At 57.4% G+C, this 18,575-nt stretch overlaps 1 protein-coding gene across 1 annotated transcript; it reads left to right on the forward strand.

Moving 5' to 3' along the window:
* The first annotated feature begins 1,984 nt into the window (after window positions 1-1,984).
* Window positions 1,985-4,882, forward strand: LOC141476398 (olfactory receptor 14J1-like). Its single transcript, XM_074165075.1, has 3 exons — window positions 1,985-2,026; window positions 3,626-3,674; window positions 3,861-4,882. Exons 1-3 carry the CDS (start codon window positions 1,985-1,987, stop codon window positions 4,880-4,882), a joined length of 1,113 nt encoding a protein of 370 aa, XP_074021176.1.
* The last annotated feature ends 13,693 nt before the right edge of the window (window positions 4,883-18,575 follow it).

Genomic DNA, 18,575 nt, shown 5'->3' on the forward strand with positions numbered 1-18,575 from the left:
CAATACCATATCATTCTGTGATTCTGTGACCCCTGACCTGACCCATAGCCACTGCTGGCTCTTCTCCTTGGGAGTCCTGCCTCGAGTCACCAAGGCGTGGGACACCTTGCTGGGGAAGGCTGTGGCAAAGAGAACGTGGAGAATCTCAGCTCTATCTACATCTGCTCTCAAATCTAGCAGTGACCGCACATTATCTTTGGTTCTTTAGTTGGTCCCATAATAGTAAATGTGCACAATGATGCCCTTGAATTGCCTTTCCAGGTTGGACTGACTTTCAGTCTGGACTATTGCTGTTCCTGGAAGATGCTGGTCTGGACGACCAGCTGTATTCAGCTCTCCACCACGCCTGGGCAGTTTATTCCATCAGTGCCACAGCTCTGTCTCCAACGGGAAGAGTTCCAGCTCGTCCTGTCCCTGCTGAGGGCTTTGCCGCACATTTGGGCTGAAGCATAGAATGATCGAATGGTTTGGGTTGGAAGGGACCTTAAAGATCATCTAGTCCCACCCCCTGCCCTGGGCAGGGACACCTCCCACCACACCAGGTTGCTCCAAGCCCCGTCCAACCTGGCCTTGAACCCCTCCAGGGATGGGGCAGCCACAGCTTCTCTGGGCAACCTGGGCCAGGCTCTCACCACCCTCACAGCAAAGAAGTTCTTTCCCAGATCTCATCTCAATCTCCCCTCTTTCAGGTTAAAACTCTTCCCCCTCATCCCATGGCTCCCCTCACTGATCAAGAGTCCTTCCCCAGCTTTCCTGGAGCCCCTTGAGGGACTGGAAGGGGCTCCAAGGTCTCCCCAGAGCCTCCTCTTCTCCAGGCTGAACCCCCCCAACTCTCTCAGCCTGTCCTCACAGCAGAGGGGCTCCAGCTCTCGCAGCATCTCCGTGGGCTCCTCTGGACCCGCTCCAACAGGTCCACGTCCTTCCTGTGCTGAGGACTAAAAGCTGGACACAGGGCTCCAGGGGGGGTCTCCCCAGAGCGGCAGAATCCCTCCCCCCCCTCCCTCGCCCTGCTGGCCACGCTGCTGGGGATGCCGCCCAGGATGCGGTTGGCTTTCCGGGCTGCCAGCGCACAGTGATGGGTCATGTTGAGTTTCTCAGCCACCAACATCCCCATGTCCTTCTCCTCAGGGCTGCTCTCCAGCCATTCTCCTCCCAGCCGGTATTTATACCTGGATCACACATTCCACACCAGCCCCCCAGGAGTGGAACCAGGCAAGCTCACAGTTGCCCTAACATTTCCAAAATCCTGTGTGTGTGCAAAGCTTTGCTTCAGAGCAGAGACATGGCACGGAGAAAACCCAGCTGAATGTCTTTCCTGCCCTACGACCACCAGAAGACGTAATTCACTAAACTGAAGACATCCCCCCAGCTTGGATAAAAGAGCTCCCGCTGCTTTCCTCTTCCTGGTGTCCTGCCTAATGACAGGACAAGGAAAGGGAACGCTCACGCCAAACTCTTTTCCTAAAAGGAGAAATGACACCGCTGGAAATTAGTGTCTCTCCCCAGCTGAGGGAGGAAACATCAGGGATTCCTTCAGCCTGTTTCACAGCAGGTTCCCCTGGAGCCCTGAGGACACCTGGAGGGAGCCCAGAGGGGGCAGAGAAAGTGCCACCTTGGGCTGGTCCCCTGCTGCTGAGCTGGGCCGGGCTCCTGGGACGGAGGGAGCTCCTGGCCACGGGGCAGCGCGGCAGAGAGACAGCTCTGCCCAGGAGCAGGGCTGGGGGCACTGCCTGCAGGCAGCGAGGGGAGAGGTTAAAGGCTGTCTGGGGTGGGAGGAAGGTGAGAGCTCACCGGAGGGGAACTCTTCACAGCCCTTGACTGGGTAAGTCTCTGGGTTCCAGGCAGTGAAGCTGCAGTTGCTGAAGGGATTTCCAGAAGGCAGAACATGACATAGTATATGGAGTCTTTCCAGAGGACTCTCCTCTGCTTTAGAGGAGAAGGATGTGCTGCAGAGCAGGGATTCCCAGTTACACCAGGACAGGGCATGAGGACTCAGTTTGCCCAGAGACGGCTGCAGGGGGTGAAGGTGGGTGTGCAGCCAGGGGTGCCCAGGGCTGTCCTTCAGAGCAGGGTCCCTGCACCCCAGGGGGCTGTGTGCTGGGGCAGGGACTCTGCCGCCAGGGTCAGCTCAGCCTGCCTGGGGAGCTCCCCACGGCAGTGTGGGGAGAAGCTGTGGCTGGAAGAAACCCCTCCTGGCAAAGCAGGGTCCTTCTGCTGCCGAGAGTGTGCCGCCTGGGGCAGGTTTGCTGCAGTTCCAGCTCAGCCTCGGGCATCACCTTGGGGACATTCAAGAAGAACATCAAGGTAGCATTTTCCGGAAAGGTAACAGGGCTTTGCTTTGAGTTTTCCACCTTTGGTGGGCTGGGTGGGCAGCGGGAGATGGGCATTTATTTCCCTGCTCTGGAGGAGGCACTGAGCCCCCAGTTCTAGTAGGGACCTGGCCAAGCTGCTCCTGAGCCCCTGCACTCCCAGAGATGCCCCTGGGCAGTGCCCGGCTGCCAGGAGGGGTCTGCAGGGCAGAGCTGGGCACCCAGCGGGTGGGACGGGGTCTGTGAGCACAGACAGGGAGGAGACCTGGGCACAGAGAAACAGCCCCCGGCAGGGACTTCTCCAGGAAGCAGAGACACAGGAGAGGGAGCTGCTCCCAAAAGTGCCGTGGGAGGGGGGGCCGGGCGCTGCAGATGCCTCCCCTGGAGCAAGCCCCAGGTCTCTTCTGCCACCCAGCAGAGCCTTCCCTTCCAAAGCCATGGGGTCCATGGCTTGAGTAACCTCCTGAGCCCATGGAACCCTGTTGAGAAGAAACTCCGAGTACCCATTTGTTTGTCCCTGAACTGCCTCCACTAACAGGAAGATTGGGAATTTCTCCATTTCCCCCCTCCTGTTCACACTGCCTTTGTTCCCAGCTGAGCTGGGAGTCTGGGTCCAGCAGAGGCCCCGGAGATGCTGGGAGGGCTGGAGCCCCTCTGCTGCGAGGACAGGCTGAGAGAGCTGGGGGGATTCAGCCTGGAGAAGAGAATTCGGGGCAATGCTGTTTGCAGGGCTCAGGGAGCCAGTTTTCCATTCAGAACATACGCTCTTGAGGACATTCAGTGATTTCCCTGCCGGGGGTGTGTGTGCTGTGCTGCAGGCTGTCCTCCAGAAGGGCACAGCTCTCCAGTTGCATCTCTCTGTTGCCCAGCAGCCCCCCGGTGCCAAGGCCATGGAGGTGCTGCTGGAAGGCTGTGTGCGAGCGGCCGGAATGGGCCCTCCAGGTCCCTGGCTGGGAGTGGAGAGCTGAGGTATCCCTCAGGAAGGATGAGGCAGTAGGAAGAGCTTGGAGATCTGCACTTGGAAATGGGATTCACCCACTCTCAATGTTGTCCAGGTCCTTCTCAGGGGAACATCTGGGCGCGCTGGCCCTCCAGCTCCGAGGTGGCAGCCGAGGGCAGCTGAGAACAGGGCTGGTGGAGACACTGGCTGTCCTCACTCCACACACAGGGACAGTCCCGTTGCCTCACAGGACCCACAAGGGCTTCTCCTGGAGAGAAGCAGAAATGGCAAGGATTTCTGCCTTAAAAATAACGCTCACTGTGGCGGGGCAAGAAGAAACAAATAAACCCAATTCTCCACAGCTCTGCTCTTGCAGAGTGTCACCTTTGGGAGTGACAAAGCTGATAATCCCTCTAATGCCACAGGTGGGTTTTAGCTGTTATGACTCCCGGTTCCTGTATCTCTATTGCTGTAGGGCAGGACTGACTCCTCCAGAACCCACCGCGGAGCCCTCTGCTCCTCGGGGGATCCTCAGCCAGCACCCACCAGACTTCAGCCAAAGGTCTTTCTGAAAGGGGAGAGGTGACCTGGGAGGTTTCCATGACAACCAGAATACGTTTTGCTCATAGACATCTACCTGAACTTGTCACAGACTTTTCCTCTTACAACAGGTCCCCATGCCCCGAGGCAGCAAATGTCCAATGGCAGCTCCATCACTGTGTTCCTCCTCCTGGCATTCGCAGACACACGGGAACTGCAGCTCTTGCACTTCTGGCTCTTCCTGGGCATCTACCTGGCTGCCCTCCTGGGAAACGGCCTCATCATCACTGCCATAGCCTGTGACCACCGCCTCCACACCCCCATGTACTTCTTCCTTCTCAACCTGTCCCTCCTCGACCTGGGCTCCATCTCCACCACTCTCCCCAAATCCATGGCCAGTTCCCTCTGGAACACCACGGCCATCTCCCACACGGGATGTGCTGTCCAACTCTTTTTCTTTCTCTTCCTGATGTCAGCAGAGTTTTCTCTTCTCACCATCATGGCCTACGACCGCTACGTTGCCATCTGCAAACCCCTGCACTACGGGACCCTCCTGGGCAGCAGAGCTTGTGTCCACATGGCAGCTGCTGCCTGGGGCACTGGGTTTCTCGACGCTCTCCTGCACACAGTCAGTACATTTTCCCTACCCCTCTGCCAGGGCAATGCCCTGGACCAGTTCTTCTGTGAGATCCCCCAGATCCTCAAGCTCTCCTGCTCAGGCTCCTACCTCAGGGATGTTGGGGTTGTTGTCGTTAGTGTCTGTTTAGCATTTGGTTGTTTTGTTTTCATCGTGCTGTCCTATGTGCAGATCTTCAGGGCCGTGCTGAGGATCCCCTCTGAGCAGGGACGGCACAAAGCCTTTTCCACGTGCCTCCCTCACCTGGCCGTGGTCTCTCTGGTTGTCACCACGGGCATGTTTGCCTACCTGAAGCCGCCCTCCATCTCCTCCCCATCCCTAGACCTGGTGGTGGCTGTGCTGTACTCGGTGGTTCCTCCGGCAGTGAACCCCCTCATCTACAGCATGAGGAACCAGGAGCTCAAGGATGCCCTGAGGAAAACTATGACTCGGTGTTTTTCAAAAGCAATGAACTAGCCATCTTCATCTCCATAGCAGTCACAATGAATCTCACTACAGGCACAGCCTCTCGCACGTATTTTGGGGTGGTGGTGTTATACTTGCGAGAAAGTTGTTTACCAAAAAAATGTCTTTTTTCATACCATTTCTAACTTGGTCCTTGCCTGTCCTGTGTGACCCAGAGACTGTGTAAATGAGGCGCTGCGCTGAGTGCTTAAATAAAATAAAGGACACTCATTGACTTAGTTGTCTGAGATCTTTCCACCAGGACCTTCTCTGGAGCTGCGGGGGCAGTGGGGGTGTGTGGAGCTGAAGGGGAAAGGAGCCCCAGCACAGCCAGGGAGCACCAGTGCTTGGTCTCCACTGAGTTGTTCTGTCTTCACTTCCACACTCTCCTTTTGAGCCCTTGCACGAGTGTAAGGCCTGAGTGCTCTTGGAGCTTGGTCAGAGTCCTACAGTGTGGCTGTCATAGAATCATAGAATGGATTGGGTTGGAAGGGACCTTAAAGACCACCCAGTGCCACCCCCTGCCCTGCCCTGGGGACACCTCCCACCACACCAGGTTGCTCCAAGCCCCCTCCAGCCTGGCCTTGAACCCCTCCAGGGATGGGGCAGCCACAGCTTCTCTGGGCAACCTGGGCCAGGCTCTCACCACCCTCACAGCAAAGAAGTTCTTTCCCAGATCTCATCTCAATCTCCCCTCTTTCAGGTTAAAACTCTTCCCCCTCATCCCATGGCTCCCCTCTCTGATCAAGAGTCCTTCCCCAGCTTTCCTGGAGCCCCTTGAGGGACTGGAAGGGGCTCTAAGGTCTCCCCGGAGCCTCCTCTTCTCCAGGCTGAACCCCCCCAACTCTCTCAGCCTGTCCTCACAGCAGAGGGGCTCCAGCCCTCCCAGCATCTCCGGGGCCTCCTCTGGACCAGCTCCAACAGGTCCATGTCCTTCCTGTGCTGAGGACTAAAAGCTGGACACAGGACTCCAGGGGGGGTCTCCCCAGCGCGGAGCAGAGGGACAGAATCCCTCCCCCCCTCCCTCGCCCTGCTGGCCACGCTGCTGGGGATGCAGGCCAGGATAGCGGGGTTTCTGGGCTGCCAGCGCACGTTGTTGGCTCGTGTGGAGCTTCTCAGCCACCAACACCCCCAAGTCCTTCTCCTCAGGGCTGCTCTCCAGCCGTTCTCCACCCAACCTGTATTTGTGCCTGGGATTGCCGTGACCCAGGGGCAGGACCTTGCACTTGTTGGGTTAGTATCTTGTGGGCCAGCAGGAGGCACATGGCTGCCAAGGTGTCCGTGAGGTCACTGCTGTCTCTGGAGGGGACAGGCCAACAGCAGGAATGTGGCTGGGAGAGGGGGCTGCCAGGTCACTTCTTTCTGCACTCGCTGGTAGGTCAGCCCTTGAGTCATGGCTGGGCTTTTAGGCTCAGGTCGGGCAGTGTCTCTGACAGGCCAGCAGAAGGCATCTGGAGGGCAATGGGTTGTTTTTTTCAATTAGGTGAGGGAAAAGAAATCTCAATCAAAGCGGGGCATTGTGGTGCTAGAGGTCACCCACAGGGAGTCTGGATCAGCCCACGCCTCGGTGTTTCAACGAAAATCCAGCAAGGATGGAGAGACATCAGGGAAGATACAGAAATGCTGGGGTGAGAGCCCGGTGGGAAAGCAGGATGGACGCCAACAGACTGAGGGGAAAGGGATAAGGTGTGGGACGGTGTAGGACAACCTGCAGTAGAGACGTCACAGGGCTCTGGCGAGGCTGCAAGGCCCAACAGGACTGAGGTCTTTGTCCCCTTAGCTTAGGGCAGCTTCCTCTGCCACCGAGGCCTAAAAGGAGGAACTTTGTTTGGAGGCTCTGGACTTCATTCCTTCCTTTGCCCTGCTTGGGGAGGCCGGGAGGTGTTGCCCAGCCCTTGAACGCTTGGCCTTGCTCCCCCTCACACCCGATCACCCCAGGAAGGGCCCTGAGCCCCACCTGAGGGGCAGGAACTGCCTTCCCAGGGCCTGGCGGTCAGGGATTGGCCTTTCTGCTCCATCAAACAAACCGAGGGGTTCCTCAGCATCTGAGCTGCCTGCACAGCACCTTTGCCAACCTGCAATCATGGCCTCCTGTGATCTGCTCTAACGAGTCCCTGGGGAGGCTTGGCCAGTAACGGCCCTCAGTGGGGCCCATTAATGCTTCCAGGTGCTCTGAGTTTTTTTTCTCAGTTGGATTTCTTGAGCACTTTGTTTGCTCTTCTCTCAGGAACTGAGGTTCGTGGACTGAGGGGCAAATACACCGTGAGGCTCATTAAAATACAGAAAGCCCTAACGAGCTATGTCTCTTCCTGCAATTTTCTTCAAGCCTTCAAGACTTGTACACCTGATTGGAGTCATTTCACAGTGGAAGATTTCAAAGTGCACCTAAACCAACGATGTTTGATTGTAAAGGGTACATTTTACTACTTTTCCGTTTAGAGAAGAGGTGATGGCAGCATTCTGCTGTCGATATTGATGCAGAGGGTCTCCTCAGGAGGTCTGGAGGGGTAGAAAAAGCGGTCCCTTGAGGTCCACCACTGTCTGGACAACCTTGCTCCTCACTACTTCTGACACTAGCTGCCGGGGACTTACATCACTGTTCCTCGCATCAGACTGCTCCACTCAGGTCCGCAGCTGGAGGTTACAGCTCCACCAGCTCTCCTCGGGGAACTGGCCGCACCCAGGCACAGGAGGAGCTTTCCTATTTGTCACAAAAGAAAAGCAAAGCACAATAAAGTTCCATAAACAACACCACTCAGCAACTATCCGCTAAGTATGTGTCTTTCTACAAGGGCCAATCTTATGAGAACTGTATTAGATATAGATAGATTGATGGATAGATAGATGGGTGGGTAGATAGATGGATGGATGGATGGAGAGATAGAAAGAAAAAGATAGATATGAACATAACATAAAGTGTTGTGTAAAGGGAAGATTTGGCTACAGTAAGACAGACAAGCTTTTAGAACCTGCAGTTCACAGCGGCAGCAAAGGTTAGAGGTATTCATAGGGGCTACAAAGATGATGAGGGGCCTAGAACATCTCTCTTACGATAAAAAGGCTGAGGGACTTGGGTCTGTTTAGTCTGGAGAAGAGAAGACTGAGGGGGGATCTGATCAACGCCTATAAATACTTAAAGGGTGGGTGTCGGGAGGATGGGGCCAGCCATTTTTTGGTGGTGCCCAGTGACAGGACAAGAGGGGATCCTCAAACTCCCAGGGGATCTTCAAACCCCCGTGGGACAGGTTCCTGTCCAGCCTGCTCTGGGTGACCCTGCTCTGGCAGGGGCTTGGATTGGATGATCTCTGAAGGTCCCTTCCAACCGCTACCATGCTGTGATTCTGTGATTAACTAGTCCTGTCTGTAGGACTGACGTACAAGTATCTTGCATCCTGTACAAATTGCCAACGAGTGGTGAAGTTAAATCGACTCAGCTGGCCTTTTAAAACGGAGCGTTACTGTCTTCGGGCTGAATCGTGTTTTGTTGATGTTTGATAGTGCCCTGTAGCCGTAAGGACTTGCTCTTTTTGCATCTTACTGCCCCAAAAATGACTTGCAGCGCGTGAGGTTGCCGAGTAGTGAAACGTACGTGTGTGTGTGCTCGCGTACCGGCAGGGCCCACCTTAAATCGGTCAGTAGCTGTGGTAGTTCACGTGCTAGAAAGGAGTGGAAATAAACCTACCCTTCCTCTGTGCTTTTACAGGCTCAAAGCAGCAGCGGTTCTGTCTCAGAAGCAGAAGCTTTCACACGCTGTCCGGTTCTTCAATTTGCAGTGGCGTTATGTCAGCAGCGGAAAGAAGCTTTGCCATAAGCATACGGAGAGGGAAAACACAACCCAACCAAACCAAATATGGGAGAAAGAAAAAAACACAGGGAGAGTGACTGCTTTGAATTAACTTCATTGATTGCTTTTGTGTTGTGCTTTGTTTAAAGGCCCAAGTCTGCCTATAGCGCTTCGTCTCACTCTGGAATTTCGAAGCTACTCCAAGTCAAGACCAGGTTCTTCCCGCTCTCGCTCCTGCTCTCGGTCATTTAGGCGTTCCCCGTCTCGTTCCTATTCGCGATCGCCACCGTATCCAAGAAGAGGCAAAGGCAAGGTCCAGTGTATGGTGTGAGAGCTTCCTATGGCAGATCTGTTGATGTTAGAGTTCCATTTGAAAAGGAAAGATACAGAGAACGGGAAAGGACCTCTAGAGGATGGTGTGAAAAGTTTTCCAGGGGCCATGCTGTTGGCGCTCAACCTCGACCTCCAGTAAAGAGAGAGAACTGTTCTCCGGACAGGTTTGGTCCACCTGGGACCAGAGGAGAGAAATCACCATATGCTCGGGGACGTAGGGAGGATTCTGCAGGAGTGGGGCTGCAGGTGTTGGCGCTGTGGGGCACATGTGGACTTGGTTCCCTCCTGCCCCTACGAGCCGTTCTGGCATCACGCCTGGGGTGTGTCTAATCCCTTCAGAGCCATCCATCGCCAGGCACAGGCCAGTCAGTCCAACTGGGAACAGCCCCAGAGCTCTTTATTTCGTGTTGATAGCTGCATGCCCGCAGCTGAGGTGAGAGGCCTCCCGGCCCTTGGCTAAGAGCCACTGCCGCAGCCGCCGCTCCCGGCACCTTCTCCTCTGCTGCGGTTCCAGCATCTGGTGCTGGGGAGGAAGAAAGAGAAGGGTCTGATCGTATGGACGGGGAGAAGGCAGGGAAATCCTGCAGGCGTAGCTCAGGCCACCTGTGTTGGGATCTGCTTGCCATGAGGCATCTGTGGAGTGGGAGAGGCCCCTGATGCCCGGGCCCATGAGAAGGTCCCGGGGGCAGCTGGTCAGCCTGGGGCTGAGTCCGGTGGGGCCGAGACCTTGGGTGTCCCGTACACGTGTCCCCCCTGGGGGCAAGGCGTCTTGGGGCAGGACTCTGCAAGGGAAGGACACGCTCTCTGGTTTGGAAAGGAGAGCGCCCTCCATCAGAGGGATCCATCCCTCTGCCTTCAGCCAGGACTTTTACATCCCCCGTGGAAAGCCGGTTCTGGGTGCCCAGGCAGCCCCCCTGGGTGTCAGGGAGTTCCAGCCCAAAGCCAGCCTCCAAGACCTGCTTCTGTCTCACGAGGGCTGTGGGAGAAATGCCCTCTTTGCCCCGGGACTGCCCTCGGTGGAGGCAGGGGCCCTGCAGCCGGGGGCGGCACCATCCCTTTTTGGAGACACTTACCAGGGGAGCTGCCTCTGCTGCTCTTGACGCCGCCTGTGGTGCTCAGCGACGTGCTTGTAGATGCCCCTCTGTGTCTGGTGCGGCTCCAGCCTTCTGAGGACCTGGGCGGCTCGTGGGGAAAGGTGGCTGCGACAACAGGGAAAGGTCATCCCTCAGCCTCTGCCGGAGACCCCTCCGCCTCTCCCCGCTCCAGCCCCTGCGCCCACCCTGCGGGTGAGTTTTGGGCCTCGGCTGTGTGGGTAACCCCGGTCGTGCCCGGGGCAGGAGACACCGGAGGCTGTCCTATGGCACCCCAGGACGCAGGGACGGGGAACCTGGACATCTGTGTGTGGTCACGGCTGCTGGACTCCTCCAGGCTGTGCCAGAGCCGGCGCACACTTACTCAGGCCGCAGTCTCTCCCGCTGGGCTGCTGCTGCCCTCTCCTCCGCGGGGAGAGGATTTTCAGCCTTCCTCCACCTCCAGTTGACCTCCCTTCTCCTGGGCTGGGCTGGAGGGTGGGGAGTCCAAGCGTCTTCAGTGCCGAGGGCCTGCCAAGGAGGAGACGCTCTCAGCAAACGGCAAACAGAGGTGCCGTTTCCCAGAGGACCTCCCGTGAAAGGAGCCCGCAGCAGGACCTGGGCGCAGGAGACTCAGCACCGCGTGCCCGTCATCACGGCCGGCGGCTGCTTTCGCCCCTCGCGTCCTGCCGCCGATCTCTCCCGCACGGGGATGAGCGGGCAAAGCCCTGGCCTGCAGTGGGGGTCAGTCCTGCTCCCACCCCCGGAGACCTGCCCCCCGGGTGGCTGCTGCTCCCAGCGGTGTCACTCGCCGCCCGTACCTGGGGCGGCTCTCGGTCCTGCCCTGCAGACCAGGCTTCCCACGCCGCCGCTTCTGCCTTAGCTTGCTGCAGCCGCTCTTGCCACCGGGTCTTTGATTGGTCCCACTCTGCAGACAGCTGCCGGACCTCCTGGAGAGGATGGAAATGCAGCAGCAGGCAGGATTAGTCTCAGCTCCTGGAGGGGCTTCCTTCGGCTCTGAGCCACGTTGGCGCCCCTTGCCTCAGCCGGCAGCGCTTTGCCCCGCACAGATCCAGGGGCGTGGAGTCACGCCACGCTCCTCCACTCATGGCAATCGCAGCCGAGTGACCAAAGACCTCCACTGTCAGCAGCCTAGAAAGGACCTGGACGCTCTCCATAGCCCCTGGCCAGAATAAAGTGTTTCGTTACAACCCAGGGGGCAATAACCAGCGGGAAGGGTCCGCAGAACCTTCCTTTTCACCAAGAAGATGTGAAGGAGGGGACAGACAGGGGACAATGAAAACAGGCCAAGGGACCCTTTGGGGATGGCTCTCCGCACAAAGAGGATTTGCCAAGTCTCAAGCGGCACGGTAGTCAGAGCAAGGCAGAGCAGGTACCTGCAGCGCTCTCCTGCAGCCTTCAGAGGACGGGAGCGCAGCGGTGGGCCTGGCTGGAGGCGCAGGCTCCTGCCTGTCGGCCTCCTCCGAGCTGGGGGAGCTGCCTGGACATGGCGGGAGCACACTGCAAAGAGACAGCAGGAGGAGTCGGTGTGAGCACGGGGCAGGTTGCTCTCCCATTTTCATCTGGGATCAAAGCTCCCCAGGCTGGAAGAAGAAGAGGCAAGGGAGGTGAGGCCGTTTCCCGTGGGAAGGGGGAGCCTTTCCTGAGCCACATCAGGCGGATGGGATGGAGACGCGGCAGAGAGGACTGCCCCTCAGGTCTGCTGGAAGGGCAAGCCAAGGGATGTGGGGCGCACCCAGCATCTGCCACCTTCCCCGCTAAGGGGCCTGGGATGAGGCAAAGAAGCTCCTGAAAACCGCGGGGCACGTGCCGGGCACCTTCCCGAGTCCCTGCAGCTGGAGTGGCCAAAGGGCATGTCTCTCCTACATGGGCTCGGGGATCCCTTTCGTCCCACCCAAGGAGGTCTCACCTGGAAGAAGTCTTCTTCCCCATGTCTTGCTGCCTTGTGCCCGGGCTCTGGCTTGGCAGCACGGGGAGGGAAAGGTTCCTCGGCCTCTGCAGCACCTTCTCAAGAAGCCCCTCGGTAGCTGGGAAAGGAGGACGCTCTTCAGAGCAGCCCCGTGGGGAGCGCGTCTGAACCGGGCTGCGGTCACCCAGCGTGGGGAAGGGCTCGCCCCGGAGAGCTGGGACGCGGATCCCGTACCTCTTCTCATCCTGTGCTGTTCTGAAGCCTTCCTCTGCTGGGTGGCCAGAGCCTTGACCACCGCTCTGCTGATCACAACGAACCGAAACCTGGAAAGCAAACGATGACACAGGCTTGAAGAAGGGTGACCCCGGCCCTCTGCAGCTCTCTCCCCAGCGCTTTTCCCTCCTGGCTGTCGTGCGAGGCACGGCATCCCTTTCCCTCTGCGGCCATGTACAGCTCTTATTTGCAACCTGTCCCCAGTGCCACAAAACGTAGCTTCAAGTCCTCTCTGCGTGCAGCCGGTTCTCTCTGCTGGCAATGACGGTGGGCTGGGGGCGAGAAGCACCATCACAATGCCCGGTCACTCCAGGAGAATACACGCCTAGCCCAAACTCGGCATCAGTGAACCAGAAGCCAGGCACTCGAGGACTGATCCCTGACTCGCTGCCGAGTGTCGAGCCCCAACAGCGCGCGCTCCTGAGCAGGAGCTGGGAAGCCCCCCGCTCAGTCGGTCGAGGGCTGCAGAGGAACCGCACTCACTTGGGGAAGGCGTAGTCGGGAGCAGTCGGCGTCCCCCGAGCGGTGCTCGCTCCCCCGGAGATCGCTGCACCCGGCATCCACAGCCTCTGCAAAGTGGCACAGAGCTGTTAGAAGCTTTCCAAGGCAGTTTCCTCTTGGCTCCTCATGGAAGCAGATGTGCCTCCTGCTCCAAAAGAAAGCCACTTCTCCAAAGCCCTCTCCCAAACCCTCCTCCACGAACGCTAGCCCTTGCTTTGCTCTGCTCTGGAGAAGCTGCACAGCAAACACGGAGACCGCGCAATAGAACGCTGCCAGGCTCTTTGTAGGGCAAGGACCCAGAACCTCAGCAGAAACTTTCTCTGCCGACGCAGAAGTCAGTGGGGGTGAGCGTGGGGAAAGGCCCTTTGACTGGCCGGCCACGTCCAGGCTGGCCAACGGCGACGGGGCTGCTCACCCTTCCGTAGGCTTCCCTACGGAAGACACTGAAGCCCCCTCCAAACCCGAGCCACTCACGGTGCGAAGCAGCGCGATCCGGCTGGCCTTGCTCTCCAGCCCTGTGACGCAGTCGTAATAAAACCGCATGCACAGGACATCGTCTCGGCAGGACAGAACGCCAATGTCCTTGAAGGTGAAGGAGAGGCGCTGCCTGTTCCTCAGTTGGAAAGAGTACAAGAGTATGGTCTCTCGCACACAGTCCTCCACCATGTGCCGCGGGAAGGAGGTGGCTTGCGAGAGCCACCTGTAGTTCAACGGCTTGATCTTGGCATCGTCTGCAAGGAGGAGGAACATCGTCACTGCCACGGCAGGCTGAATTTCCATGTCAGATCCATAACAGAACGCCACAGAAAGGGGTGTTTATGAAAACAGTTCTTGGGGAGGGGTTGGTTTGTTCTGGGGGAGGGAGCTCAAGCCGTCCCCCGACCTTTGGAGGCAATTCTCTACTTCTCCCAGCCCTTTCCAAAGGGCACGCAGCTGCCCCCGGACGTGGAAGGGGGAAAGTGGAGGCTGGCCGCTGCCTTCTCACCGGGGATAGTCACTGTCTGGAACATGAGCTCCTGCAGACACGCCCCATCAATGCCCAGCTGGAAGACTGGTCTTCGAACCATAAGCACCTCCCTTTCATCCTGGAACCGCTCTTGGACCAGAGCGAAGGTCCCGAGTCCTGGGAGCAGGACACCCTGCCCGGGAAAAAAGACAAAGGCTGATCAGCGAGTACTTCAGAGACAGGAAAAGTGAGAGCTCTGCAAAAGGCCCAAGGTCTCCGTTTGTTTCCTCCCCCTCCTCAAAACGTTTGCTAACGTCCCTTGGCAAGAGAAGATCCCAGGCATTTGCAGCAGAGGGAATACCCCTGGGACTGATTCCCGGGGCTTATCCTTGGCCCTTGGCCCAGCGTAAGCCCCTCTCTCTCTGCCTGGTGTCTCCACTCTGACCGTAGCAAAGGGTGAAGCCCTATCGTCTGCCGAATGCTTTCTCAGACAAGGTCTGGACTTGGTTTCTCTCCTGCTTGACCAAGCAGCAGCTCTCAGCAGACGGGGTTGTCTTGGTGTGCTGCCACGATGCCCAGGGAGGGAGCGCTCCCCGGGCCCAGGCTCTCCAGGGCAAAGGGGTGCAAGCCGCCAGCCCACCTTGTCCAGCTTCAGCTGTCCCAGGATGTACGCAGACACAGCGTCCCAGATAGCCACAATCTCTGGAAAGCAAGGGAAAGAGGTGTCAGGCTCGGGGCCAGGCAGCTCACAGCCTCTCACAAGCTCCTCGCCCAGGGGGACAGAGACAGGCATCCACAAACAGCCCAGACAAACACCGCCATGGCGGCTGCGGAGCTGGGCTGTGCCCCCCAATCTCAGAGTGCCAGCCTTACTCTGCTCCCGGGGCAGGGCTGGAGCAGAAATGGGGACGTGGGAAGGGCTCAGGACCAGGGCCGTGGCCATCGAACCCCCAGAAAGGGATGGCACCCCAGAGCCCACAAGGTGATCTGCCGGCTTGGTGGCACGTGAGGATCCCGTGGGAAGGAACAGAGGTTCTCCCAAAGGAGAGCAGTTCCAGGTGAAGGGCTGATTTGCAGCACAGGCATTTCTCGCTGCCTCATGAGAGCCTTGTGAGAACTGGGGGACACCTCAGTCCCCAGGACCCCTTTTGGTCCCAGGGCCAGAACCCCAAGAGGTACCAGCTCCCAGGGCAAGCTGGCCCTGGGTGGCCTCCCTGGCGAGGGGACCGAGACCTTCCCACAGGAGCCTCGGGGCTGAGGGCAGCCCCAGCATCACCACCCGGGAGTCCTGGTTGCCACAGTGTCCCCGGGGCCTTCAGGCAGGGCTCTGGCTCTGGCTCTGGCTCTGGCAGCCCCCAGCCCTGTGCAGCCACCCCCACAGCCCAGCAGCTGCAGCTCTGGACACTGGAGAGCCCCGGTGCGAGCCCTCGGGAAGAAGCTCCCAAAAAACTCTTACCCTCGGTGGAGAGACACAGGAGCGTGGGGAACAAGCTGCTCAGCTCCAAGGTGATGCCCACGGTGTGGCAGCCCTCCATGGCGCTTGCCCGCTTGCCCTCAGCTCAGGGAAAGGGCTGCTCTTGCAGCTCCTCGCCCAAAACTCCTCTGCGACGTGCCCCTGCTCTGCCTGTCAGCGAGGGTCCCCCAGCGCAGCCCCGCTGCCTCCCGACCCCGCTCCCGGCTGTGGAGCAGCTCCCAAGGGCCGCCGTGGGGAGCCCCGGAGCAGTGCCCAGCCGTGGCCAAGCCTCGCCGGGAAGTGCCGGCCCTGCCACGGCGCTGGGGAGACCTCCCTTGGGATGTGGGGCCTCCCTCGGTGACATCAGCCGGCGTCACCTGAAGGTGCATTATGACGCCAGCAGGGAGGCGGCACAGCTGGGGAGAGAGGAGAGAGGGTTCCCCTCTTGTGCTGGGAAGCAGTTATGCCTCGCTTTCTCCCCAGTCCGTTTCCAAAAATCCCACCTGTCCCCTGCGCCAACGTGTCCCTGCCACTGGGAGCCCGTCCGGGCGGGTGGGCTCTGGGGCTTGGCTGCGGTTGGGCAGTGACAAGAGATGGCATCGAAGGCCTGTGGGATGCAAGAGCCCCCCCAGTGTGCCCAAGCACCCCTCCCGGCAGGAGCAGGATGGGCTTTACTGCACGGCTTTGGGCTGGGCTGGAGCTGATGTTCTCCAGAGCAGCCCAGGCGGTGCCGTGCTTTGGATCCGTGAGCAAAACAGTCCTGGTGGTAACACAGGTGTCTGCATGGATTTTTTGGGGGGGGGGGGGGTGGGGGTGGGGGTGGGCACGATTTTTGGGTGACACCCTGTCCTGGCTTGAGGTAAAACAGAACTAATTTTCTGTTCAGTAATTTTACCTTCTTAGCTGGGCCTCTTCTAACCAACTAAACTCTGAAAATTAACAGCATATTGTTCAGAAACTGTTCGCTCTCAGAGTGATAAGACCTGATTGTACCAAGGAATGGTGTGCAGAGAGGCCCTTGCTTATCCGTATTGCTATAACAACCAAGGTCAGGTAAATTTGTTATTTGCCCCGCTGGAGGGCCGGAAGCGGAAAAGCGTAGAGGGGTCACACCTGTAGGGAGGAACGGACAGGACAGGCGACCCAAACCTGACCAACAGGGTATTCCATCCCATCTGCCCCATGCTCAGTGTAAAAGCTGAGGGATCAGAGGGTCAATGCCTCTTCCTTCGACGGCCGACGGCCGAGGAGGACCCTGTCTGTTCGTCTGCCTTTCATCCCGATGCGAGCATTCCTGACTCCAGCTCCGGAATCCAGCTCCTGTCCATCACCGAGTCCAGCCTGGGACTTTCCCCTGTGCCTGCTGGGGACGTGATCGTCATCCTGGGAGCTTGATAGGGTTTTGTATATACCGTGTACTTTTTTTCCCTTCTTTTTTCTTTTCTTCTTCTTCTTCTTCATTAATTCATTATTTATTAATATTTTCATTAAAGTAGTTTAGTTTTTTCTAAACTCATAAATCTCTTTTATCTCTTCCTCTCCTCTCTTTTCCTTAAGGGGGGGGAGGGAGGGGCCATCTGTCGTTCTGATTGGTCAATCCGGTCAAAACCACGACAGATTTATTGGCGCCCAACGTGGGGCTCGACTGTGGTACGACTAGAGCTCTGGTAGATTGTCTGAATAGTTTGAATTCCAGCTTGCTCAGAGATTAAAACAGACGGTTCACATCATGTTTTTAGACGGAATATGGTATCGTATCTTGATGGGGATTTCTTCCAGGTTACTTGATTCGGCACTGTAGAATTTGCCTTACGTGTTGTGTAATTTACTTGCTCTTTGTGTCTGCACGCGGTGGTTCAAACGTGGTATTCTGATATTGTGTTTGATCCTGATCCATACTGTGATTGAATGGCTGGTTTCTTTACCGAGATTCCTCGGGCATTCCGTACTGAATTCTGTTGCTACTTATACTTCCAATTTTACCTCGGGAATGTTTACTTCACCCTTTACTGCTCAGGCGAAATCGTCACCATCAGAGACAGAGGATGCAGCCCCTTTGGATAGCGTGAATGACAGCTGCGTTCTTAAAATCATTATTTGAGCGTCGATATTGCTGCATGGGCTGCAGGGGTGGTTTCTCTTTAAACCTTGGTGCAGAAATGCGACATGCGCTGACGCTGACCCTACTCAGGCTCCATCGGCACCGGTACAAGCTGCTCCGGTGACCAGAAGGAAAAGGAGGAGGTCAGCTCAGCCCTCTGTCCCTTGTGACAAAGACCAAGTAAAGCCAGACGGCAGGGGGGAGGACTCTGCTGCCCAGGAAAGTGGTTGAGGCACCATCCCTGGAGGTATTCAAGAGAGGAGTTGACATGGTGCTCAGGGATATGGATTAGTGTTGGGTGGTGTTTTGTGTGTGTTTTTTTCTTTGGTTTTTTTTGTTGGGTTTGGTGGTTAGTGGGTTTTTTGGGGGTTTTTTTGTGGTTTTTTGTTTGTTTGTTTGTTTTGTTTGTTTTTTTTGTTTGTTTAATCGGTTGGACTAGATGATCTTAAAAGGTCCCTTCCAACCTAGGTGATTCTGTGATTCTGTGATTCTGTGAGATGCAGAAGAGGGTCCTTCTAAAGCCCACAAGGGAGAGGCTCCTGCGCCGGCAAAGGAGGAGGACTCAGATACAGAGATAATTATTAAGTCCTTCTCTATGAAGGATTTGCGGAATATAAGGAAGGATTTTAGCCGTAATGACGGTGAGACACTTGTCTCCTGGTTGCTCCGATGCTGGGATAACGCAGCTGGTTGCATGGAATTAGATGGTGCAGAAGCTAGGCAGTTAGGAAACCTGTCCAAAGAGGCCGGTACAGAAAAAGCTCTTGGGGAAAAGTCACAGGCTCTCAGTCTCTGGAGGCGACTCCTATCAGCACCCCCCCCCCCAAGGTTCTCACCTCGGTGTCGCTTCTCCCCCGCCAGGGTCTCACCTTGGTGTTCCCCTCGACGATGGCGGGGTCGACGCAGATGGACTCCACTCGGAGAACACGGACGGGGGAAAAAGGGGGCCACTGATGCCCCCTCCCCCGTGCTGTGAGCACCCCCAAAGCAGTGCTGCTGCCTCCCCATGCTGTGAACACCCCCCGAAACAGTGCCACTCCCCCCCTGTGCTGTGAAAACCTGCCCCTTGGCTGTGGAAGCACGTTATCCCTGAAGATCCAGGAGAGATTCGGCCCCTTTTGCCTCTGGGACGGTCCCAGCAGCTCCTCAGCGAGGTGGGATCAGCTCTCCCGCAGTCCTGTGGGGATGAGTCTGCCAGTTCTCCTGTTTCTCCACCCTCTGCCCAGACCCAGAGGGACATGGACAGGATGGAGGTGGCTCCTGTGACCCTCATGAAGTTCCAGCAGGCCAAGTGCAAGGTCCTGCCCCTGGGTC

This window comes from Numenius arquata, chromosome 31, assembly GCF_964106895.1.
Source record: "Numenius arquata chromosome 31, bNumArq3.hap1.1, whole genome shotgun sequence".
Taxonomy (NCBI): Eukaryota; Metazoa; Chordata; class Aves; order Charadriiformes; family Scolopacidae; genus Numenius; species Numenius arquata.

What these genes read in the sequence shown, in the direction of transcription:
- LOC141476398 (XM_074165075.1), top strand. Translation starts at nt 1,985, where the DNA reads ATGAGGACTCAGTTTGCCCAGAGACGGCTGCAGGGGGTGAAG. An exon ending in GACGGCTGCAGGGGGTGAAG is followed by an intron (nt 2,027 to 3,625) that starts GTGGGTGTGCAG and finishes CTGCTCTTGCAG; the next exon opens with AGTGTCACCTTTGGGAGTGA. An exon ending in TAATCCCTCTAATGCCACAG is followed by an intron (nt 3,675 to 3,860) that starts GTGGGTTTTAGC and finishes CATGACAACCAG; the next exon opens with AATACGTTTTGCTCATAGAC.